The 27862-nt window shown below is 40.3% G+C and overlaps 1 protein-coding gene across 1 annotated transcript; it reads right to left on the bottom strand.

Moving 5' to 3' along the window:
* Nucleotides 1-100: 100 nt before the first annotated feature.
* On the bottom strand, nt 101-20607 carry LOC121373474. The gene is made up of 3 exons (XM_041500139.1): nt 20456-20607; nt 13795-14088; nt 101-359 (listed from the first exon to the last, which is right to left on the bottom strand). Exons 1-3 carry the CDS (start codon nt 20605-20607, stop codon nt 194-196), a joined length of 612 nt encoding a protein of 203 aa, XP_041356073.1. The 3' UTR covers nt 101-193.
* Nucleotides 20608-27862: the final 7255 nt, after the last annotated feature.

Here is a 27862-nt window from a genome sequence, read left to right as displayed (position 1 = left end):
TTGACAGTTACTAGGTAGACAGGTGCTCTTGACAGTTACTAGGTAGACACGTGTTGTTGAGAGTTACTAGGTAGACAGGTGCTATTGACAGTTACTAGGTAGACAGGTGTTGTTGACAGTTACTAGGTAGACAGGTGTTGTTGACAGTTACTAGGTAGACATGTTTTATTGACAGTTACTAGGTAGACAGGTGCTATTGACAGTTACTCGGTAGACAGGTGTTGTTGATTGGGTTGAACATGCAGTTGTGTGCACACAGATATCGCTCGCCACAGTTCCCGCCGTTTCTACCAAAGTGGTTTGCTGCCTGGTCTGCGATGCTGTCCGTCGAGTTCTCCGTTCCTGTCTCCCGGCAGTTACTGAAAGACGAGACAGGACGGCGTTACTTAGTCATTCATTTCCCACCTTAGTCTTAAACACATGGCTATTAAAAACTTTGTGAAGAGAGACAGAGGGAGAGAGAGAAATAGAGACAGACCGAGAAAAATAGAGACCGAGAGAAATAGTCTGAGAGAGGAGACAGAGAGACCGAGAGAAATAGAGTCTGAGAGAGGAGACCGAGAGAAATAGAGTCTGAGAGAGGAGACAGAGAGACCGAGAGAAATAGAGTCTGAGAGAGGAGACCGAGAGAAATAGAGTCTGAGAGAGGAGACCGAGAGAAATAGAGTCTGAGAGAGGAGACCGAGAGAAATAGAGTCTGAGAGAGGAGACCGAGAGAAATAGAGTCTGAGAGAGGAGACAGAGAGACCGAGAGAAATAGAGTCTGAGAGAGGAGACCGAGAGACCGAGAGAAATAGAGTCTGAGAGAGGAGACAGAGAGACCGAGAGAAATAGAGTCTGAGAGAGGAGACCGAGAGAAATAGTCTGTCGAGAGAGGAGACAGAGAGACCGAGAGAAATAGAGTCTGAGAGAGGAGACCGAGAGACCGAGAGAAATAGAGTCTGAGAGAGGAGACAGAGAGACCGAGAGAAATAGAGTCTGAGAGAGGAGACCGAGAGAAATAGAGTCTGAGAGAGGAGACAGAGAGACCGAGAGAAATAGAGTCTGAGAGAGGAGACCGAGAGACCGAGAGAAATAGAGTCTGAGAGAGGAGACAGAGAGACCGAGAGAAATAGAGTCTGAGAGAGGAGACCGAGAGAAATAGAGTCTGAGAGAGGAGACAGAGAGACCGAGAGAAATAGAGTCTGAGAGAGGAGACAGAGAGACCGAGAGAAATAGAGTCTGAGAGAGGAGACAGAGAGACCGAGAGAAATAGAGTCTGAGAGAGGAGACCGAGAGAAATAGAGTCTGAGAGAGGAGACAGAGAGACCGAGAGAAATAGAGTCTGAGAGAGGAGACAGAGAGACCGAGAGAAATAGAGTCTGAGAGAGGAGACAGAGAGACCGAGAGAAATAGAGTCTGAGAGAGGAGACCGAGAGAAATAGAGTCTGAGAGAGGAGACAGAGAGACCGAGAGAAATAGAGTCTGAGAGAGGAGACCGAGAGACCGAGAGAAATAGACTCTGAGAGAGGAGACAGAGCCATGTAATAATGTGTGTAGATTTCAGATCTTGAACTCTTACTTGCTTACACCTGGACGTTAATTGGGAGTTTCATACTTTTAATGGTACTTCAAAGTACATTTGTGTTCGATCTGCCGCTACCCCAAAACAGCAGTCCATGGGGCAGACACCAAATTTCAGTTATAGGGGAAATTAAACTCTTTAAACATGTTTTTATGACGTTTAATATTCAAACTTTCCATTTTTATTTTCTGGATTTTCATAATTGGTCAATTTGACCTACATTTTCAAAGTCAAATGAAGGTCAATGTTTTTGATAATGCTGTAAATGACACACATCATTGATTTCTTTTATTTCTTTCCAATAATATTGATCAATAATGTTCATATTGTTACTTTGATTTATAGATATATCCATTAAACATCTAGTAGGGTTGCTTCCGTATTGAAATTTCAGGGGCAAATCCATAATTTAAGGAAAGTGGGAGATGACTAGCATAAGTTTACGTCCTGATTTCGGGGCATGGTTTGCTTACTGAGGTTTATACAGTGTATGGTTTATGGTGAGGATAGATGCAGTTTATGGTGAGGGTAGGTATCTACGCAAGGGTGACCTTTATAGGTCATTTTGGGGGTCATTTAAGTTCATTTAGGGTCAAATTAAGGAAACTTAAGTTTTTACATTGTTCACAACATTGAGGGTAGGGATATTTGCAAATATTCCACATTCATAGATATGATTGCATTAGATCATTAAAGTGTACATGCAAACTAAGGGGAATCTTGATATTAAAATCAATTTATCGAGAACAATGTGTTTACAAGTGTCTAAGACACGTCTTTTAAATATTTAATAGTAGCACTTTGCCAAAAGTTGGTACCCATGATTATTGAGATCTGTGCCGGGTAAAGTTTATGGTGAGGGTAGGTACCCACGCTAAAATGACCTTTATTGACATCTATATAGAGTATGGTTTATGATAAAGGTAGGTACTTGTGTTATTTTGACCTTTCGGGTGTCATTGTTTTTTAATCTGTAAGTCTGGGTTCATTCCTGAAAGTGCTATTAAAGCTTTACTCTTGATTATTAACTGTATCTAATTGGTCGGTATAATTTGCATGTTAACTGGGAAACCTGGAACGAAAAATACATTTATTTTACAATATTATAATTATTATTATTTGTTTGGGTTTTTTTGGCAATACATTTTACTAGATACTGTATATATAGATAACTGGCTCTACAATGCATATACACTGACATGCTGTTATAATCTGTATATATAGATAACTGGCTCTACAACGCATATAAACTGGCAGGCTGTTATAATCTGTATATATAGATAACTGGCTCTACAACGCATATACACTGGCAGGCTGTTATAATCTGTATATACAGATAACTGGCTCTACAACGCATATACACTGGCAGGCTGTTATAATCTGTATGTACAGATAACTGGCTCTACAGTGCATATACACTGGCAGGCTGTTATAATCTGTATGTACAGATAACTGGCTCTACAACGCATATAAACTGGCAGGCTGTTATAATCTGTATATATAGATAACTGGCTCTACAACGCATATACACTGGCAGGCTGTTATAATCTGTATATACAGATAACTGGCTCTACAACGCATATACACTGGCAGGCTGTTATAATCTGTATATACAGATAACTGGCTCTACAACGCATATAAACTGGCAGGCTGTTACAATCTGTATATACAGATAACTGGCTCTACAACGCATATACACTGGCAGGCTGTTACAATCTGTATATATAGATAACTGGCTCTACAACGCATATACACTGGCAGGCTGTTATAATCTGTATACACAGATAACTGGCTCTACAATGCATATACACTGACAGGCTGTTATAATCTGTATATATAGATAACTGGCTCTACAATGCATATAAACCGACAGACTGTTATAATCTGTATATACAGATAACTGGCTCTACAATGCATATACACCGACAGGCTGTTATAATCTGTATATACAGATAACTGGCTCTACAATGCATATACACCGACAGGCTGTTATAATCTGTATATACAGATAACTGGCTCTACAATGCATATACACTGACAGGCTGTTATAATCTGTATATACAGATAACTGGCTCTACAATGCATATACACTGACAGGCTGTTATAATCTGTATATACAGATAACTGGCTCTACAATGCATATAAACTGACAGGCTGTTATAATCTGTATACACAGATAACTGGCTCTACAATGCATATACACTGACAGGCTGTTATAATCTGTATATATAGATAACTGGCTCTACAATGCATATAAACTGACAGGCTGTTATAATCTGTATATACAGATAACTGGCTCTACAATGCATATACACTGACAGGCTGTTATAATCTGTATATACAGATAACTGGCTCTACAATGCATATAAACTGACAGGCTGTTATAATCTGTATACACAGATAACTGGCTCTACAATGCATATAAACTGACAGGCTGTTATAATCTCTATACATAGATAACTGGCTCTACAATGCATATACACTGACAGGCTGTTATAATCTGTATATACAGATAACTGGCTCTACAATGCATATACACTGGCAGGCTGTTATAATCTGTATATACAGATAACTGGCTCTACAACGCATATACACTGGCAGGCCGTTATAATCTGTATATACAGATAACTGGCTCTACAACGCATATACACTGGCAGGCCGTTATAATCTGTATATACAGACAACTGGCTCTACAATGCATATACACTGGCAGGCTGTTATAATCTATAATCTGTATATACAGATAACTGGCTCTGCAATGCATATACACCGACAGGCTGTTACAATCTGTATATAGAGATAACTGGCTCTACAATGCATATACACTGGCAGGCTGTTACAATCTGTATATACAGATAACTGGCTCTACAACGCATATAAACTGGCAGGCTGTTATAATCTGTATATACAGATAACTGGCTCTACAACGCATATAAACTGGCAGGCTGTTATAATCTGTATATACAGATAACTGGCTCTACAACGCATATACACTGACAGGCTGTTATAATCTGTATATACAGATAACTGGCTCTACAACGCATATACACTGGCAGGCTGTTATACTGTATATACAGATAACAGGCTCTACAACGCATATAAACTGGCAGGCTGTTATAATCTGTATGTACAGATAACAGGCTCTACAACGCATATAAACTGGCAGGCTGTTATAATCTGTATGTACAGATAACAGGCTCTACAACGCATATACACTGACAGGCTGCTATAATCTGTATGTACAGATAACTGGCTCTACAACGCATATACACTGACAGGCTGCTATAATCTGTATGTACAGATAACTGGCTCTACAATGCATATACACTCACAGGCTGCTATAATCTGTATATACAGATAACTGGCTCTACAATGCATATACACTGACAGGCTGTTATAATCTGTATATACAGATAACTGGCTCTACAATGCATATACACTGACAGGCTGTTATAATCTGTATATACAGATAACTGGCTCTACAATGCATATACACTGACAGGCTGTTATAATCTGTATATACAGATAACTGGCTCTACAATGCATATAAACTGACAGGCTGTTATAATCTGTATACACAGATAACTGGCTCTACAATGCATATAAACTGACAGGCTGTTATAATCTGTATACACAGATAACTGGCTCTACAATGCATATACACTGACAGGCTGTTATAATCTGTATATATAGATAACTGGCTCTACAATGCATATAAACTGACAGGCTGTTATAATCTGTATATACAGATAACTGGCTCTACAATGCATATACACTGACAGGCTGTTATAATCTGTATATACAGATAACTGGCTCTACAATGCATATAAACTGACAGGCTGTTATAATCTGTATACACAGATAACTGGCTCTACAATGCATATAAACTGACAGGCTGTTATAATCTCTATATAATCTGTATATACAGATAACTGGCTCTACAACGCATATACACTGGCAGGCTGTTATAATCTGTATATACAGATAACTGGCTCTACAACGCATATACACTGGCAGGCCGTTATAATCTGTATATACAGATAACTGGCTCTACAACGCATATACACTGACAGGCTGTTATAATCTGTATATACAGACAACTGGCTCTACAATGCATATACACTGACAGGCTGTTACAATCTGTATATACAGATAACTGGCTCTACAACGCATATAAACTGGCAGGCTGTTATAATCTGTATATACAGATAACTGGCTCTACAACGCATATAAACTGACAGGCTGTTATAATCTGTATATACAGATAACTGGCTCTACAACGCATATACACTGGCAGGCTGTTATACTGTATATACAGATAACAGGCTCTACAACGCATATAAACTGGCAGGCTGTTATAATCTGTATGTACAGATAACAGGCTCTACAACGCATATAAACTGGCAGGCTGTTATAATCTGTATGTACAGATAACAGGCTCTACAACGCATATACACTGACAGGCTGCTATAATCTGTATGTACAGATAACTGGCTCTACAATGCATATACACTGACAGGCTGCTATAATCTGTATGTACAGATAACTGGCTCTACAATGCATATACACTGACAGGCTGCTATAATCTGTATGTACAGATAACTGGCTCTACAATGCATATACACTGACAGGCTGCTATAATCTGTATGTACAGATAACTGGCTCTACAATGCATATACACTGACAGGCTGCTATAATCTGTATGTACAGATAACTGGCTCTACAATGCATATACACTGACAGGCTGCTATAATCTGTATGTACAGATAACTGGCTCTACAATGCATATACACTGACAGGCTGCTATAATCTGTATGTACAGATAACTGGCTCTACAATGCATATACACTGACAGGCTGCTATAATCTGTATGTACAGATAACTGGCTCTACAATGCATATACACTGACAGGCTGTTATAATCTGTATGTACAGATAACTGGCTCTACAGTGCATATACACTGACAGGCTGTTATAATCTGTATGTACAGATAACTGGCTCTACAGTGCATATACACTGACAGGCTGTTATAATCTGTATGTACAGATAACTGGCTCTACAGTGCATATACACTGGCAGGCTGTTATAATCTGTATGTACAGATAACTGGCTCTACAGTGCATATACACTGGCAGGCTGTTATAATCTGTATGTACAGATAACTGGCTCTACAACGCATATAAACTGGCAGGCTGTTATAATCTGTATATATAGATAACTGGCTCTACAGTGCATATACACTGCATATAATCTGTATATACAGATAACTGGCTCTACAGTGCATATACACTGACAGGCTGTTATAATCTGTATACACAGATAACTGGCTCTACAATGCATATACACTGGCAGGCTGTTATAATCTGTATATACAGATAACTGGCTCTACAACGCATATAAACTGGCAGGCTGTTATAATCTGTATATAACTGGCTCTACAATGCATATACTGTTATAATCTGTATATATAGATAACTGGCTCTACAACGCATATACACTGGCAGGCTGTTATAATCTGTATATACAGATAACTGGCTCTACAACGCATATACACTGGCAGGCTGTTATAATCTGTATATACAGATAACTGGCTCTACAACGCATATACACTGGCAGGCTGTTATAATCTGTATATACAGATAACTGGCTCTACAACGCATATACACTGACAGGCTGTTATAATCTGTATATACAGATAACTGGCTCTACAACGCATATACACTGGCAGGCTGTTATAATCTGTATATACAGACAACTGGCTCTACAATGCATATACACCGACAGGCTGTTACAATCTGTATATAGAGATAACTGGCTCTACAATGCATATACACTGGCAGGCTGTTATAATCTGTATATGTACAGATAACTGGCTCTACAATGCATATACACTGACAGGCTGTTATAATCTGTATACACAGATAACTGGCTCTACAATGCATATACACTGACAGGCTGCTATAATCTGTATGTACAGATAACTGGCTCTACAATGCATATACACTGACAGGCTGCTATAATCTGTATGTACAGATAACTGGCTCTACAATGCATATACACTGACAGGCTGTTATAATCTGTATGTACAGATAACTGGCTCTACAATGCATATACACTGACAGGCTGTTATAATCTGTATGTACAGATAACTGGCTCTACAGTGCATATACACTGACAGGCTGTTATAATCTGTATGTACAGATAACTGGCTCTACAATGCATATACACTGACAGGCTGTTATAATCTGTATGTACAGATAACTGGCTCTACAGTGCATATACACTGGCAGGCTGTTATAATCTGTATGTACAGATAACTGGCTCTACAGTGCATATACACTGACAGGCTGTTATAATCTGTATATACAGATAACTGGCTCTACAGTGCATATACACTGACAGGCTGTTATAATCTGTATACACAGATAACTGGCTCTACAATGCATATACACTGGCAGGGTGTTATAATCTGTATACACAGATAACTGGCTCTACAATGCATATAAACTGGCAGGCTGTTATAATCTGTATACACAGATAACTGGCTCTGCAACGCATATACACTGGCAGGCTGTTATAATCTGTATACACAGATAACTGGCTCTGCAACGCATATACACTGGCAGGCTGTTATAATCTGTATATACAGATAACTGGCTCTGCAACGCATATACACTGGCAGGCCGTTATAATCTGTATATACAGATAACTGGCTCTGCAACGCATATACACTGGCAGGCCGTTATAATCTGTATATACAGATAACTGGCTCTGCAACGCATATACACTGGCAGGCCGTTATAATCTGTATATACAGATAACTGGCTCTGCAATGCATATACACCGACAGGCCGTTACAATCTGTATCTAGAGATAACTGGCTCTGCAATGCATATACACCGACAGGCTGTTACAATCTGTATGTACAGATAACTGGCTCTACAATGCATATACACCGGCAGGCTGTTACAATCTGTATGTACAGATAACTGGCTCTACAATGCATATACACTGACAGGCTGTTACAATCTGTATGTACAGATAACTGGCTCTACAATGCATATACACTGACAGGCTGTTACAATCTGTATGTACAGATAACTGGCTCTACAATGCATATACACTGACAGGCTGTTATAATCTGTATGTACAGATAACTGGCTCTACAATGCATATACACTGACAGGCTGTTATAATCTGTATACACAGATAACTGGCTCTACAATGCATATACACTGACAGGCTGTTATAATCTGTATACACAGATAACTGGCTCTACAATGCATATAAACTGACAGGCTGTTATAATCTGTATACACAGATAACTGGCTCTACAACGCATATACACTGGCAGGCTGTTATAATCTGTATGTACAGATAACTGGCTCTACAACGCATATACACTGGCAGGCTGCTATAATCTGTATGTACAGATAACTGGCTCTACAACGCATATACACTGACAGGCTGTTATAATCTGTATGTACAGATAACTGGCTCTACAATGCATATACACTGACAGGCTGTTATAATCTGTATGTACAGATAACTGGCTCTACAATGCATATACACTGACAGGCTGTTATAATCTGTATATACAGATAACTGGCTCTACAATGCATATACACTGACAGGCTGTTATAATCTGTATACACAGATAACTGGCTCTACAATGCATATAAACTGACAGGCTGTTATAATCTGTATACACAGATAACTGGCTCTACAACGCATATACACTGGCAGGCTGTTATAATCTGTATATACAGATAACTGGCTCTACAACGCATATACACTGACAGGCTGTTATAATCTGTATATACAGATAACTGGCTCTACAACGCATATACACTGACAGGCTGTTATAATCTGTATATACAGATAACTGGCTCTACAACGCATATACACTGACAGGCTGTTATAATTTGCATTGATATTGCAGGTATAAAAAATAAACCTGTGCATTAGCTGGGAATGTACATGTTTCTAATGATACGTCAAACTTGTTTTCTCTGTCAGCCGCTACGCAAGAACAATGGCGTACTCACTATATTATATGTTTCTCAACCTGAATAAAGTTCCAAAGATGATGATGAATAACTATGAAATATGAATTTATATATGCTTTTGTTTAATTTTTTATTTTGGTGTAGGCTGAATTGAAATATATTGAATATATATATCTATATATATATATAGATATACATACATATACATATACATGTGTGTGTGTGTGTGTGTGTGTGTGTGTGTGTGTGTGTGTGTGTGTGTGAGTGTGTGTGTTGCGACATTTGTCAACATAGTTTTGGGAAAGATTGATGGTTCCACAAGACAATATGATATTATCTTTGACACTTGTATTGAGAAACAATAAAAAGGCCACAAAACTTTTAGGAGTAGGAAAGAGAAAGGTAAATTTAGCAAATTTATAGATGTGGCATTCATTTGACATAAGTGCAGTTCCAATGTTTCATTAATTATTAATGAAACCAACAGTGTTCTTGCCATTCTTACAGAGTGAAACTGTTGTGGACCCCCTGAACCCACTGAGGTATATGTGTGTTGTGGACCCCCTGAACCCACTGAGGTATATGTGTGTTGTGGACCTCCTGAACCCACTGAGGTAGATGTGTGTTGTGGACCCCCTGAACCCACTGAGGTATATGTGTGTTGTGGACTCCTGAACCCACTGAGGTATATGTGTGTTGTGGACCTCCTGAACCCACTGAGGTATATGTGTGTCGTGGACCCCCTGAACCCACTGAGGTATATGTGTGTTGTGGACCCCCTGAACCCACTGAGGTATATGTGTGTTGTGGACCCCCTGAACCCACTGAGGTATATGTGTGTTGTGGACCCTTTAACCCACTGAGGTATATGTCTGTTGTGGACCCCCTGAACCCACTGAGGTATATGTGTGTTGTGGACCCCCTGAACCCACTGAGGTATATGTGTGTTGTGGACCCCCTGAACCCACTGAGGTATATGTCTGTTGTGGACCCCCTGAACCCACTGAGGTATATGTGTGTTGTGGACCCCCTGAACCCACTGAGGTATATGTCTGTTGTGGACCCCCTGAACCCACTGAGGTATATGTCTGTTGTGGACCCCCTGAACCCACTGAGGTAGATGTGTGTTGTGGACCCCCTGAACCCACTGAGGTAGATGTGTGTTACGTGTATGGAGCTACTGAATCAGATTTTGGGATTAAGGATATTACAAAAAACCCAGAAGTTCTGAAATACTTCCATTTAGCAAGGGTGCAACTGAGCTATATATTCAATCATACTTTGTGGTACATGAAACGATTCTACAAATTGATATTGGTCTAAAACCTGCATTAAGACCTTTTGGGAAGGATGTGTCACACGAAATCAATATTGTCAAATAAATACATTTTTTAATTCCAGATTTCCCTTAGTTTATATAAATATTGCAATATATACTGATCAATTAGTTATAATCAAGAGTAAACCTTAACTCACACTTTTTAGAAGAAATTTTTTTTTCATAGATATTAAAACAATGTAAAACACAAATATAGATTTCGACTTCCACAGACCTCTAAAATGATCCCAAAAGTGACCTTTAAATGTCACAATGGTGCGAGAACCTACCTTTACCATACATCTTACTTTAAACAGATCTCAATAAAGGTAAATGTGTGTGCGTATGTGCCCTCGTCATAAACGTTACCTTGCCGAGTCAAGAGTTCGGTCCGTACCAGGAGACAAGTAGCCAGTGGGCTAGGCTGGGTGTTGTCCCTCTCAATAGGTGCGGACAGACACGCACCTGCACAAATAGCCAGTGGGCTAGGCTGGGTGTTGTCCCTCTTAATAGGTGCTGACAGACACGCACCTGCACAAGTATCCAGTGGGCTAGGCTGGGTGTTGTCCCTCTCAATAGGTGCGGAAAGACACGCACCTGCACAAGTATGCCATGGTCAGGCTATGACTCAAAGTCAGGGTTCAACGCCGGGTCAGTAGCACGAGGTTGGGTCTGTAGGTCGAGGTTGGGTCTGTAGGTCGAGGCCGGGTCAGAAGGACATTGCACACGGCACATTAGCCATTCTAAGTAGGTCACTGGTCCCGTGTCTAGGTCACGGGAAAGTAGATCAAGGTCACAGGGAAAGTAGGTCAAGATCAAAGGTCATGATTCTATACTGGCCCTTATGCTACTATTTTCTATAAACAGAACGTTATATAGCACAACCTTTAATGTGGGAACATGTTGTGTGAGAAGAAAACATGATTTATTTGCTGAGGGGTTTTCATCCTACAGCTTGAGAAACCCAGGAAAGCGCTCTATCGCGTGATGAACGCAACCCTGGCTGTGTGAGAAAAAGCACACGAACTACGTCACTGTCCAGGAGTTATTGTTTTCTCTCTTCTTTTTTTTTTTGGCCCCCACAAATTTTAAAGTAGGATGTTCAGTAATGTTTATAAAAGTGAAATAGCCTTTCCTGGAAAGGAAAACATACGTAATATCATCTACCCATATTTGACAACAACTTCGCAAAAAACATTTTGGGTCTGGTTTTAAGGGGAAATGATACTATTCGGTCAAAATTTAAAAGTCATTACACCTTGAAATTTTCACATATTATAGATATATCCTCATATTAATGGAGTGTCCCCAAAAAATCATAGGTCACCTGAAAAAATTTGGTCCATGGACCATAAAGTGAATAGATGTATGAATCACTATGATGTTTCTTTTTCTCGTGTGTAGTCTAATTAACCATGTTTTATATCCATTAACCACATTTACGTCATGGGCACCACAGACCTTTGCGACAAGGTACAATGTTTGTTGCATGCAACTGACATTGCTCCGATCAAACATGTCATTGCACGCTGTCGCAAACGTGTGCGCCTTCACTGCAAAACACGTTGAAGCAATAATTTAAACTGCCAATGAACTGATAGATAGTGATCACATGACACACAACGGCAGCAACTAGCAGCCTGTGGTCTACAGAAAAAGAGGATGCATTGTGATGATTAGGCAGACATTGCCATGTCTTTCTGACTCAGCATTCCCTGAATGTAGCAACAGGACTAAAAGGGAGATGTGTCTTGCAGAGATGAAATCAGCGCTTGGAATACCAAGCATGTCTATGTAGGTTTTCTAAACACAATGTGAGGTGATATTCTAAAAGACCGAAACGCGTGCAGGACGAATTCAGTGCTACTTTACGTACATTCTCTCATCTACCTCATAACACATATGGTGTAGAACATGTCTCGATGACCACCGTCAAAACAAAGTTGATTGCCGCTATTTTGACTGTCACGTGATCACTGCTAGAGTAAAATTGCTGGGTGTCGCATGTGTAGATTAGTGCAACGAGAAAAAAGTTACTTGCAATCATGCAATTTTAATTGCATGCGACAAAGTTGCAACGGTCTGCGGTGGCCTTCACGAGTTGTGCGTTCTGCACAAACGCACACACACACAGACAGAGAGACACACACACACAGAGAGAGAGACAGACACCCACACACGCGCACACACACACACACATGCGCACACACACACACACACACATGCGCACACGCACACACACACAGGCACACACACACACGCATACACACACACAAACATACCGGCACAGAGATACACAGACACATACACACGCACACAGACACACACACAGAGACGCACACACATACACAAACACAGATACATACACAAACACACATACACATACACACACGCGCATACACATACCACACACACACACGCACATACACACATGCATACACACAGACACACACACACACAGACACACACACACATACGCACACACACATACACACACACATACACACATACATACACACAGACAGACACAGCCACACACACACAGACACACACACACACATACACATACACACACACATACACACACACACACACAGACACACACACAGACACACACATACACACAGACACACACATACGCACACACACACACACATACACATACACACATACATACACACAGACAGACAGACACACACACACACACAGACACACACACAGACACACACACAGACACACTCACACACACATACACATACACACTCACACATACACACACACACAGACACACACATACACACACACACACACACACAGACACACACATACACACACATACACACACACACACGTATACACACACACACATACACGCACACACACATACACACACACACGCCCACCTGATGGTCTCGGCCGCGTCTCTGTTTGCCTGGCTCGCCTGACAGCCGAACACGGCGTTGTAGTTGGCGGTGCAGTGGAAGAACTTGTCGCAGTTGGCGCACTTGACACGCGTCATCAGGTTAAAGGACTCGGTGAACCTCTGCAGCGAGCAGTGGCGGTCCGAGTGGCTCTCAAACAGCGCCGCCATCATCTTGGAGGCCAGGCAGAGCCACGAGCCCAGGGTGGCGCCCTCTGTCGGGCAGACAACTAGCACGGCCAGCACGATCACAGCGAGAAGAGGTTGGTACAGCATTCTGAAATAACACAGACATGAGACATTGGGAGGCCACGCAATAGGAATGTGAATATCTCCATGAATAATTATTCTATCAGTAGCCAACCCCCAAAAATATGTTTTTAACGCCCGAGGCACCATCAGTTCGGATCAGTAGGCCTACACGATAAATATCGGATATTGGACTGAAATAATATTAATGTGTGCGCAGATATTTCATATGAAGTTGTATATGACTAATATAAATGATGAAGTGTAAATAAAGAAAGAATCAACCAAACAAAGAAAATAAATTGATTAATAAATAAATAAATAAATACATGCAACTAATAATAAAAAAGTGTAAAGTAATAAAATAAAATAAAAGAAATCAATATAATAAAATAAATAAATAAAATAAGATAAATAAAATAATAAATAAGGCCACGGCGCTACAAATAAATATATGCTTTAAACTTCATAAATATCAGATATTATTTCAAGTGAAGTTTGATATAAATGATAGTGAAAATAAAATAAAATAAATAACTAAATAAAATAAATAAAATAAGATAAATAAAATAAGATAAATAAATAAAATAAGATAAATAAGATAAAGAAATACAGAAATAATTTGTGGATAGACATTTAACATTGTTTAGTAGTTGTACGACTGTCTAATGAAACGCTAAGAGGAAAATAGAGCTGCGATAAAGGTCTGCATTAGGTAGAGGTTTTGTTGGGGGGTTTTAAGGGCAAGGGGAGGCATATTTTATTAAATTTTAAATACTGATGCATGTGGAGAATTAAACATCACTGGAAATCCCTGTGAATATTTAACTATAGTTATAATTGTTAAAAGTAGCGAACACATTCCACTAAGTTAATTTTATTGTATGAATCTTTTAGTTTTGCGTTGTTAAAACACTTGACAGGTGGCTCCAGAAACTTCGTCTAAGATGATGTTTCACTGATTTCGGTCTTAAACCATTCCGATGTAAACTTTAGTAGACCGTTTTTCACAGCCATTTTACCATCTGATACGAAATATGTCCGTTAGTCGCTAGGGATTTACAGCTCCTACAAAGCTACTCACGACACTCATGACAACTGTCGATCATGCCCCCCAAGTTGTATATAGCCTGGATACATTCTAATTCGGTCTTATTGTCATGCAACGACCAGAAGCGGTCAGGCCATTGTAAGGGCCCTATGGGCAACCTAGGGAGACACCACAGCATCATAGAGGTCTAATTTACGAGCTACTCTCGATGAACTAATGTCAAAACCTATATTAGCTCCGGAACTTTCTTTCTGACCGACCGTTCAAAATTGCGCCCAAATTCGTCAATCAAACTTGCGCATCTTTTATCTTTTGGCATAATTCTTGCTCCATTCAAAATTCCATAGCACCATTACCCCCCCCCCCCCCCACCCCCCTCCGCCTGCTCACTTGCCAGTTCAGGCGGTCCCTCCCCCCACCCCCCACCCCCACCTTTCCTGTCCTGGACGGAGGAGTCGGCCGAGGCCGGCTCTTGTGCCCAAAACAGGCGTGCGCTACAACAGCTTGCTCTGAATGTGCACGTAAAGCCCTATGACCTGATCTGACCTAATTCGGTAAGGGATGTTACTATTCGCGCCCATGCGCAATGTGAATGTGAAAGAGGTCTATTTGATGTGTTGCTCCAACACTATCTGCTTTGCTTATGGATATGATGACCACAAATATAGGTCACGTGACATAAGCCCAACTCGACTCGCAAATTTCCGACTAGATTTTCAGGAATATACTCTTTACATCATTCGTTTCAGTATAGTATTTGGAGAATAACTAACGAGGTACGAGGAATTATGAACTATCTGTCCCGAGTGAATGAATGTTGTAAACCCGAGCCTTTGATATGGCACATGTCTTCAGAGGTTCATTTATCTGTTACACAAACACATCCAAACTCATACGCATATGCCTGCGTTTATGTATGTATCTATCTATGTATGTATGTATGTATGTATGTATGTGTGTGTATGTATGTATGTATGTATGTATGTATGTATGTATGTATGAATGAATGAATGAATGTAAGTATGAAGTGTGCGTGCGTGCGTGTGTGAGTGTGTGCGTGTGTTTAACATATGGAAAGAAGGAAACAGCTCACGTGTATCGTGTCCAGAGTAACAGCGCCAACTGTCTTATCTCTAACGGCACAGTGCACTGGCAGCGTGCCCGTCATACGTCACAATACAGATATGCCAAACTTAGTACTACAATCTGATAATTTAACTATTGCCTGTCATACGTCACAATACAGATAGGCCAAACTTAGTACTACAATCTGATAATTTAACTATTGCCCGTCATACGTCACAATACAGATAGGCCAAACTTAGTACTACAATCTGATAATTTAATTATTGCCCGCCATACGTCACAATACAGATAGGCCGAAGTTAGTGTTACAATTTGGAATTTAACTATTGCCCGTCATACGTCACAATACAGATAGGCCAAACTTAGTGTTACAATTTGGAATTTAACTATTGCCCGTCATACGTCACAATACAGATAGGCCAAACTTAGTGCTACAATCTGACAATTTAACTATTGCCCGTCATACGTCACAATACAGACAGGCCAAACTTAGTACTACAATCTGACAATTTAACTATTGCCCGTCATACGTCACAATACAGATAGGCCAAACTTAGTACTACAATCTGATAATTTAACTATTGCCCGCCATACGTCACAATACAGATAGGCCGAAGTTAGTGTTACAATTTGGAATTTAACTATTGCCCGTCATACGTCACAATACAGATAGGCCAAACTTAGTGCTACAATCTGACAATTTAACTATTGCTCGTCATACGTCACAATACAGATAGGCCAAACTTAGTACTACAATCTGACAATTTAACTATTGCCCGTCATACGTCACAATACAGATAGGCCAAACTTAGTACTACAATCTGATAATTTAACTATTGCCTGTCATACATCTCAATAGAGATAGACCGAACTTAGTACTGCAATCTGATAATTTAACTATTGCCCGTCATACGTCACAATACAGATAGGCTGAACTTAGTACTCAATCTGATAATTTAACTATTGCCCGTCATACGTCACAATACAGAGAGGCCGAACTTAGTGTTACAATTTGGAATTTACTATTGCCCGTCATACGTCACAATACAGATAGGCCAAACTTAGTACTACAATCTGACAATTTAACTATTGCCCGTCATACGTCACAATACAGATAGGCCAAACTTAGTACTACAATCTGATAATTTAACTATTGCCTGTCATACATCTCAATAGAGATAGACCGAACTTAGTACTGCAATCTGATAATTTAACTATTGCCCGTCATACGTCACAATACAGAGAGGCCGAACTTAGTGTTACAATTTGGAATTTACTATTGCCTGTCATACGTCACAATACAGATAGGTTGAACTTAGTACTACAATCTGGAATTTAACTATTGCCCATAATACATCACAATACAGATAGGCTGAACTTAGTACTACAATCTGATAATTTAACTATTGCCCGTCATACGTCACAATACAGATAGACCTAACTTAGTTCTACGATGTAGAATTTAACTATTGTCAGTCATTCGTCACAATACAGATAGGCTGAACTTATACTAAAATGTGGAATTTAACTATTGCCCGTTATACGTCACTAGACAGATAGGCCAAACTTAGTACTACAATGTGGAATTTAACTATTGCCCGCCATACGTCACGATACAGATAGGCCAAACTTAGTACTACAATCTGATAATTTAACTATTGCCCGTCATACGTCACAAGACAGATAGGCCAAACTTAGTACTACAATGTGGAATTTAACTCTGCCCGTCATACGTCACAATACAGATAGGCTGAACTTAGTATTACAATCTGATAATTTAACTATTGCCCGTCATACGTCACAAGACAGAGAGTCCAAACTTAGTACTACAATCTGGAATCTAACTATTGCCCGTCATACGTCACAAGACAGATAGGCCAAACTTAGTACTACAATGTGGAATTTAACTATTGCCCGTCATACGTCACAATACAGATAGGCTGAACTTAGTATTACAATCTGATAATTTAACTATTGCCCGCCATACGTCACAAGACAGATAGGCCAAACTTAGTACTATAATGTGGAATTTAACTATTGCCCGCCATACGTCACAATACAGATAGGCTGAACTTAGTACTACAATGTGGAATTTAACTATTGCCCGTCATACGTCACAATACAGATAGGCTGAACTTAGTATTACAATCTGATAATTTAACTATTGCCCGCCATACGTCACAATACAGATAGGCCAAACTTAGTGCTATAATGTGATATATAACTATTGCCCGTCATACGTCACAAGACAGATAGGCCAAACCTAGTACTACAATGTGGAATTTAACTATTGCCCGCCATACGACACAATAAAGATAGGCCAAACTTACTACTACAATCCGATAATTTAACTATTGCCCGTCATACGTCACAATAAAGATAGGCTGAACTTAGTACTACAATCTGATAATTTAACTTTTGCCTACGACCAAATGGTCGTTAAGAATTGCAGGGGAGCTGGCTTCTCTTAAGTGATGACCAGGTCACCAGTGCCATACATTCAATGAAAAAGCAGCACGGTCGAAATCGATTACGCCATGCCGTATACTTAACCTCACAATCATTTGTCTGTGACGCGTAAGTTAGCTACAAATGAAAGGGCTGTAAATAACTTTTAGTCAAAAAGATGCTAAAATTTGCTTAAAACCTGGTTTTTGGGGATATGTAAGAAATGGAATAATACATTCGTGTTCGTTAGATACCATTTATCTCACAACTCGTTGTTTACAAATGTATCAAATTCGCTTTGGCTCAATAAATACATTTTAAAACTACCCGTTGTGAAATAAATAGTATCTAACGGACACGAATGTATCATTCTCTATGCAATAGATGTAAACATTCGTACTGTATATAACTGTTTGGTAGTAATGTTAATATGAATAAATGTTGTTATCAAGATTCGGGCATTTTCGTTTAATTCGTGCAAAACCCAGCCTGCCTCCCTACAACTCTATGACTAAACGTACTTGTCGTTATATACTCTCCCAAACAAGTTCTGTTACACCACCAACTACTTGAATATATGTCTGACAAATATGAACATATAATTTCATTAAAGGAACATTCCTGAGGTTGCTGCAATTTTTAAGATGATATCGACTAACAGAGACTTTTTGACGATTGTAATTACATATCAAATATATTTTTCTGCATAAAATAATAGTAGCTCTATATTAAACGTGTTTCTGATCGTTCTAATATTTGTACTAGGTCAATTTCATTTTATTAAAAAAAACAAAATCGTACGTACGAAAATATTTCAAGACAAAATCCAGTTTGGGCTTCTTACAAATATTTAGACGACCAGAAACGCATTGAATATACAGACACTGATATTCTAAACCAGAAAACATATTTAATGTGTAAGTTTAATCGTAGAAATATTTTATTAGTCGGAAACATCTTACAATGCAGCAAACTCAGGGATGTCCCTTTAAACACACAGCAAAGAATATTCATACCCTGCAATGAAATCACTATCAAACTTTGACCGTGACCCCAAAACGCAGCCCTCAGTCCAACTTTACGTGAAACTGATAAATCACAGGTTGCACATGGCACGTGCAGCCAAATGGTGTCACAATTAACAGCTCTTACATCGTTACAATACGGGTATAAAGGACAGTATTGGTGATTGTCTCCGACTTACAGTTCTTCCACAGAGGTTGAGGTTACAATGCCAAAGCTTACAGAAGAACAACGCCGTAATGCTACTGGACGTCATCTAGCAGGTGTGAACCAGGGTGATGTTGCCCGAGATATGGGGGTTTGCTGAGCCACTATAAGCAGACTTTGGATGCGTTACAGTAACACAGGAAGCACTCGTAGAGAACAAGGTTAGGCCGACCAAGAGTGAAGAACCCAACCCAAATCGATACATCCAGTTGCTCTACCTTTGGGATCGATTTAGGGCAGCAACCTCCACAGCTATCCAAATTGTTGCACTAAGACGAATTTCCCTCCAAACCGTTATCAACTTCTACCGGGACGAGACACTGCAGCATCACGTTGTTCCACTGATTAACGTCAATGGTGGTATCTTTCAGCACGACAATGTCGGGTCACACATTGCACTAGCCCGAGTACTCTGACTGTAAGAGAGCTAGACGGACATTTGGACATAAAACGCTCAAAACAAAACAAAACAACGCTCGTGTCTTGTCATACCAGCAACATCGCCAGATTTATACCCAATTGAACATCCCTGGGACGTACTAAATTGCAGAGTTCGCCAAAGGATCCCTATGCCACAAACACTACAAGACCTGTACTTGTCGCTAAGGAATGAATGGCAAAACATTTCCCAGAACATTCCTCAAAACAGCATTCAAAATCTTGTTGCGCCCATGCCTCATCGTTGTGCAGCTCCGGTTGCAGCAAAAGGATGACGTAACCAATACTGAACATTTTGACACCCTATGATTGATTCACATCACGTCACACACTTCAGCGTTAACACTTCAAATCCAGAATTCGCTGGCAGTGTGTTCTATAGCCGGTGTACTCCTACTGTAAGGGAGCCAGACAAACTGACAGTGTGTTCTATAGCCGGTGTACTCCTACTGTAAGGGAGCCAGACAAACTGACAGTGTGTTCTATAGCCGGTGTACTCCTACTGTAAGGGAGCCAGACAAACTGGCAGTGTGTTCTATAGCCGGTGTACTCCTACTGTAAGGGAGCCAGACAAACTGGCAGTGTGTTACATTAAGATCGCTCTAGAGATCGTCTAACATAAGCAGAATACGGCTGGGGGAAATTCACAGTATATTACACTGACTTCGCTCTAGAGATAGGGTAACATAAACAGAATACGGCTGGGGGAAATTCACAGTGTTACATTGAGTTCGCTCTAGAGATAGGGTAACATAAACAGAATACGGCTGGGGGAAATTCACAGTGTTACATTGAGTTCGCTCTAGAGATAGTCTAACATAAACAGAATACGGCTGGGGGAAATTCACAGTGTTACATTGAGTTCACTCTAGTCATATCCTTACACTTAAAGATAACCCTGCTAGAGGACACTCCGCTTATCTTATCTCCGGTACGATTTCGCCGATATGATCATAGCACGTTCACGGTTAGAGGTCAATAACCCAATAATCTCCCAAAGCATTGTCATAAACGACACGCAGATGGCGTATATGGTGTCTACCACCAAATACAATCTCATAGACGACAATACTAGCTACAATGTAATACACGACACGCAGGTCGCCTATAGGGTGACTACCACCAAATACAATCTTATAGACGACCATACTAGCTACATTGTAATACACGACACGCAGGTCGCCTATAGGGTGTCTACCACCAAATACAATCCCATAGACGACCATTTGTTTTCTTTTTTTACCTCGTTTAATGTTATAACTAAATAGATTTAAACTAATAATTCATTTGACCTGCATGTCATGTATTACAATGTAGCTAGTATGGTCGTCTATGAGATTGTATTTCGTGGTAGACGCCCTATAGGCGACCTGCGTGTCGTGTATTACAATGCAGCTAGTATGGTCGTCTATGAGATTGTATTTCGTGGTAGACACCCTATAGGTGACCTGCGTGTCGTGTATTACAATGCAGTTAGTATGGTCGTCTATGAGATTGTATTTCGTGGTAGTCACCCTATATGTCACCTGCGTGTCGTGTATTACAATGTAGTTAGTATGGTCGTCTATGAAAATTGTATTGACCAGTGATCCATAACTGGTTCAACAAAGGCCATTAAGTAAGTACTTTATGGCGTCTATGAGATTGAGGGATTAAGTAAACTTTGTGGCGATATGGCCGTAAAATTGAGAACATTAAGTAAACTTTGTGGCGATGTCCTTGAGAGAAAAAGATAATGCATCTAAGAGGGATTTAGTAAACTAGTAAGTGGCACTTTTGTGGCGATGCAAGAGGGATTAAGTAAACTTTGTGGCGATGTAAGAGGGATTAAGTAAACTTTGTGGCGATGTAAGAGGGATTAAGTAAACTTTGTGGCGATGTAAGAGAGATTAAGTAAACTTTGTGGCGATGTAAGAGGGATTAAGTAAACTTTGTGGCGATGTAAGAGAGATTAAGTAAACTTTGTGGCGATGTAAGAGAGATTAAGTAAACTTTGTGGCGATGTAAGAGGGATTAAATAAACTTTGTGGCGATGTAAGAGAGATTAAGTAAACGATGTAAGAGATTAAGTAAGATGTAAGATTAAGTAAACTTTATGGCGATGTAAGAGAGATTAAGTAAACTTTGTGGCGATGTAAGAGAGATTAAGTAAACTTTATGGCGATGCAAGAGAGATTAAGTAAACTTTGTGGCGATGCAAGAGAGATTAAGTAAACTTTGTGGCGATGCAAGAGGGATTAAGTAAACTTTGTGGCGATGTAAGAGAGATTAAGTAAACTTTGTGGCGATGTAAGAGGGATTAAGTAAACTTTATGGCGATGTAAGAGGGATTAAGTAAACTTTGTGGCGATGTAAGAGAGATTAAGTAAACTTTGTGGCGATGCAAGAGAGATTAAGTAAACTTTGTGGCGATGTAAGAGGGATTAAGTAAACTTTGTGGCGATGTAAGAGGGATTAAGTAAACTTTATGGCGATGTAAGAGATTAAGTAAACTTTGTGGCGATGTAAGAGAGATTAAGTAAACTTTGTGGCGATGTAAGAGAGATTAAGTAAACTTTGTGGCGATGCAAGAGAGATTAAGTAAACTTTGTGGCGATGCAAGAGGGATTAAGTAAACTTTATGGCGATGTAAGAGGGATTAAGTAAACTTTATGGCGATGTAAGAGAGGATTAAGTAAACTTTGTGGCGATGCAAGAGGGATTAAGTAAACTTTGTGGCGATGTAAGAGGGATTAAGTAAACTTTGTGGCGATGTAAGAGGGATTAAGTAAACTTTGTGGCGATGTAAGAGAGATTAAGTAAACGTTGTGGCGATGCAAGAGGGATTAAGTAAACTTTATGGCGATGTAAGAGGGATTAAGTAAACTTTGTGGCGATGCTAGAGGGATTAAGTAAACTTTGTGGCGATGTAAGAGGGATTAAGTAAACTTTGTGGCGATGCAAGAGGGATTAAGTAAACTTTATGGCGATGTAAGAGGGATTAAGTAAACTTTGTGGCGATGCAAGAGGGATTAAGTAAACTTTGTGGCGATGCAAGAGGGATTAAATAAACTGTGTGGCGATGTAAGAGGGATTAAGTAAACTTTATGGCGATGTAAGAGGGATTAACTAGACTTTGTGCCGATGTAAGAGGGATTAACTAAACTTTATGGCGATGTAAGAGGGATTAAGTAAACTTTGTGGCGATGCAAGAGGGATTACGTACATTTTGTGGCGATGCTAGAGGGATTAAGTAAACCTTATGGCGATGTAAGAGGGATTAAGTAAACGTTGTGGCGATGTAAGAGGGATTAAGTAAACTTTGTGGCGATGCAAGAGGGATTAAGTAAACTTTGTGGCGATGTAAGAGGGATTAAGTAAACTTTATGGCGATGTAAGAGGGATTAAGTAAACTTTATGGCGATGTAAGAGAGATTAAGTAAACTTTGTGGCGATGCAAGAGTGTTAAAATGTCCAGTAAAGGATTTCCTCGGGAGTGGCTGTCCTTCTATATATTGTGTTTATTCATTATGGAATTACAAGCCAATTCACCGGTTCCCTTTTGACTCTAATAGACAATAGCCTAAACATTTATATTACTCCTCAGTATAAATGTAATAATATGCGCGCACACGTGTGTTTAGTTTGGATATTGTAAATGCTACAGTGGTAGGCGACCGATAAAAAAATGAATAAAAACAAAACATTTTACCAAAATATACGATGTACGTTTTTATCATATTACAAAGCATAAAAGCGTACTAATTGTTTATTACAGTAATATGTGGACCGTTATGTCATCATGTGTGTCAGGACTTTAGTTCTTCTTGGAAGCTAATCGCTTAAGCTTTAAAACAATACCGACAACGACAATCAATTAACTGACCTTTGAAATAATCCCTCTAGGAATGGGAAATTCCATTATTTGTATAGGTGTGCTTGCGCTCACGTCAGTGTGAGTTAAAACTACAAGATATGACCTTTGAAATAATCCCTCTAGGAATGAGAAATTCCATTATTCGTATAGGTGTGCATGCGCTCACGTCAGTGTGAGTTAAAACTACAAGATATATTTTAATATTGTCCCAGAATAATATAAGCTAAATAAATATATATGATTAATTTTTATAATAAAATTGAATAACAATTGTCAAAAAGTAGATTTACTTAATAATTATGGCCTATCCCTTCCATTCCAATAAGCCAACAACTTCCAGATTTCAAAAATGCATGCATAGACTTAATATTTCTACCTCTGTAATGCTTTATTTCGTGTTTTATATTTATTTTTCAATGATTTATCTATTTTATATTTATTTCCATAGAACATAGATATAAATATAAAGTACACAAATCATTACAAAAAATTAATATAAAACATGCAATATTCTGTCTAATACATTCAGTGTTTGCAATACGTGTTGAGCTCTATTTTTAGAAACACCCGGCCTAAAACCACAGAAGCTGAGTTTGTCGCTCTCAGAATACAGAGCATGTTTTATGTCTGCTGCTGTCAGATGTGCAGTTCGTGCCAGCACAGACGCGGTGTAATCAGTATGACTGCGTGTTTTATGTCTGCTGCTGTCAGATGTGCAGTTCGTGCCAGCGCAGACGCGGTGTAATCAGTCTGACTGCGTGTTTTATGTCTGCTGCTGTCAGATGTGCAGTTCGTGCCAGCGCAGACGCGGTGTAATCAGTGTGACTGCGTGTTTTATGTCTGCTGCTGTCAGATGTGCAGTTCGTTCCAGCGCAGACGCGGTGTAATCAGTGTGACTGCGTGTTTTACGTCTGCTGCTGTCAGATGTGCAGTTCGTGCCAGCGCAGACGCGGTGTAATCAGTGTGACTGCGTGTTTTACGTCTGCTGCTGTCAGATGTGCAGTTCGTGCCAGCGCAGACGCGGTGTAATCAGTGTGACTGCGTGTTTTACGTCTGCTGCTGTCAGATGTGCAGTTCGTGCCAGCGCAGACGCGGTGTAATCAGTGTGACTGCGTGTTTTACGTCTGCTGCTGTCAGATGTGCAGTTCGTGCCAGCGCAGACGCGGTGTAATCAGTGTGACTGCGTGTTTTACGTCTGCTGCTGTCAGATGTGCAGTTCGTGCCAGCGCAGACGCGGTGTAATCAGTGTGACTGCGTGTTTTACGTCTGCTGCTGTCAGATGTGCAGTTCGTGCCAGCGCAGACGCGGTGTAATCAGTGTGACTGCGTGTTTTACGTCTGCTGCTGTCAGATATGCAGTTCGTGCCAGCGCAGACGCGGTGTAATCAGTGTGACTGCGTGTTTTACGTCTGCTGCTGTCAGATATGCAGTTCGTGCCAGCGCAGACGCGGTGCAATCAGTGTGACTGCGTGTTTTACGTCTGCTGCTGTCAGATTTGCAGTTCGTGCCAGCGCAGACGCGGTGCAATCAGTGTGACTGCGTGTTTTACGTCTGCTGCTGTCAGATGTGCAGTTCGTGCCAGCGCAGACGCGGTGCAATCAGTGTGACTGCGTGTTTTACGTCTGCTGCTGTCAGATGTGCAGTTCGTGCCAGCGCAGACGCGGTGTAATCAGTGTGACTGCGTGTTTTACGTCTGCTGCTGTCAGATGTGCAGTTCGTGCCAGCGCAGACGCGGTGTAATCAGTGTGACTGCGTGTTTTACGTCTGCTGCTGTCAGATTTGCAGTTCGTGCCAGCGCAGACGCGGTGCAATCAGTGTGACTGCGTGTTTTACGTCTGCTGCTGTCAGATTTGCAGTTCATGCCAGCGCAGACGCGGTGCAATCAGTATGACTGCGTGTTTTACGTCTGCTGCTGTCAGATGTGCAGTTCGTGCCAGCGCAGACGCGGTGCAATCAGTATGACTGCGTGTTTTACGTCTGCTGCTGTCAGATGTGCAGTTCGTGCCAGCGCAGACGCGGTGCAATCAGTATGACTGCGTGTTTTACGTCTGCTGCTGTCAGATGTGCAGTTCGTGCCAGCGCAGACGCGGTGTAATCAGTATGACTGCGTGTTTTACGTCTGCTGCTGTCAGATGTGCAGTTCGTGCCAGCGCAGACGCGGTGTGATCAGTATGACTGCGTGTTTTACGTCTGCTGCCGTCAGATGTGCAGTTCGTGTCAGCGCAGACGCGGTGTAATCAGTATGACTGCGTGTTTTACGTCTGCTGCCGTCAGATATGCAGTTCGTGCCAGCGCAGACGCGGTGTAATCAGTATCACTGCGTGTCGTTTTCAATCGGTCGCCCCGGGAGACTGCTAATTGTCAAGCCTGTCGTAAAGTGGAAAGACCGTAAAGTGGAAGTCCGTAAGTCCGTAAAGTGGAAAGACCGTAAGTCCGTAAAGTGGAAGTCCGTAAGTCCGTAAAGTGGAAGTCCGTAAAGTGGAAAGACCGTAAATTAATGAATAAGCTGATCAACGAAATACTAGTAGATGTATTGCTGGAGCACGGGGTACAAATTATCCCCATTTGAAACAGCACGGGAAGAGAGGCGGTCTGCATGAAAACAGTGTGATATATGTCAATGACTAATTATCCCCATTTCAAACAACACGGGAAGAGAGGCAGTCTGCATGAAAACATTGTGTTATGTGTCAATGACTAATTATCCCCATTTTAAACAGCCCGGGAAGAGGCAGTCTGTATGAAAACATTGTTATATATGTCAGTTACTAATTATCCTCATTTCAAACAGCACGGGAAGAGAGGCAGTCTGTATGAAAACATTGTGATATATGTCAGTGACTAATTATCCTCATTTCAAACAGCACGGGAAGATAGGTACTCTGCATGAAAACATTGTGATATATGTCAATGACTAATTATCCCCATTTCAAACAGCACGGGAAGAGAGGCAGTCTGCATCAAAACATTGTGATATATGTCAATGACTAATTATCCCCATTTCAAACAGCACGGGAAGAGGCAGAGTGTATGAAAACATTGCTATATATGTCAGTTACTAATTATCCTCATTTCAAACAGCACGGGAAGAGAGGCAGTCTCCAGGAAAACATTGTGATATGTGTCAATGATTGTAGAAGTGTCACTTTACGTTCCACAAATTGATATTTTTCTTGGAAATCATTCATTTCATGCCATTACTTATATTTCGTATTCTTATTGTTAAATGTTTATGATGAATACGTTATTGGTTATAAATCATTTAGCATGAAGTGTTGGACTGAATTATTCTTGAGACACTTCGTTAACAATTGAACTGCAGAAAATCAGTTGGAAATGTGTATAAAGTTAATGTTACTATGACAGAAACAGAAGTCGGCGTGACTTGAAACATATACTGTGTACACAGCCCTGTTAAGCTACAGCTGGCTATCAAAAGCGTATAGTGGAGCAAATATGATCCCATAAATAGCCTAAAAATGGGAGATAGTGGTCTACGGAGTATAACATTTGTTATTATATACCAAAATATTCGTCTTGGTCTCTAGTTTTTAAATTCAGTGTTTGCCTCCTTGGCAAACCTTGCATAACTCCAAAATTCAAGATGGCGTCCAAGATGGTAACCAAAAATAAGAATTTTACATTAAGTGACAATGGTTGCCTCTGAGAGCTTCCTAATGGAGCAAATTATTTT

This window comes from Gigantopelta aegis, chromosome 5 (genome assembly GCF_016097555.1).
Source record: "Gigantopelta aegis isolate Gae_Host chromosome 5, Gae_host_genome, whole genome shotgun sequence".
Classification (NCBI taxonomy): domain Eukaryota; kingdom Metazoa; phylum Mollusca; class Gastropoda; order Neomphalida; family Peltospiridae; genus Gigantopelta; species Gigantopelta aegis.
The sequence above is the reverse complement of the archived record's forward strand: the minus strand, read 5'-3'. Positions and strand labels throughout refer to the sequence as shown.

Excerpts from the sequence above, each read along its gene's own strand:
- LOC121373474 (XM_041500139.1), bottom strand. The coding sequence starts at position 20,607 with ATGTTCAGTATTGGTTACGTCATCCTTTTGCTGCAACCGGAGCTGCAC. Across the intron at positions 14,089-20,455 it reads ACAAGTACAGGTCTTGTAGT|AATGCTGTACCAACCTCTTC; the intron begins GTTTGTGGCATA and ends GTGTTATTTCAG. Across the intron at positions 360-13,794 it reads GACGCGGCCGAGACCATCAG|TAACTGCCGGGAGACAGGAA; the intron begins GTGGGCGTGTGT and ends CTCGTCTTTCAG.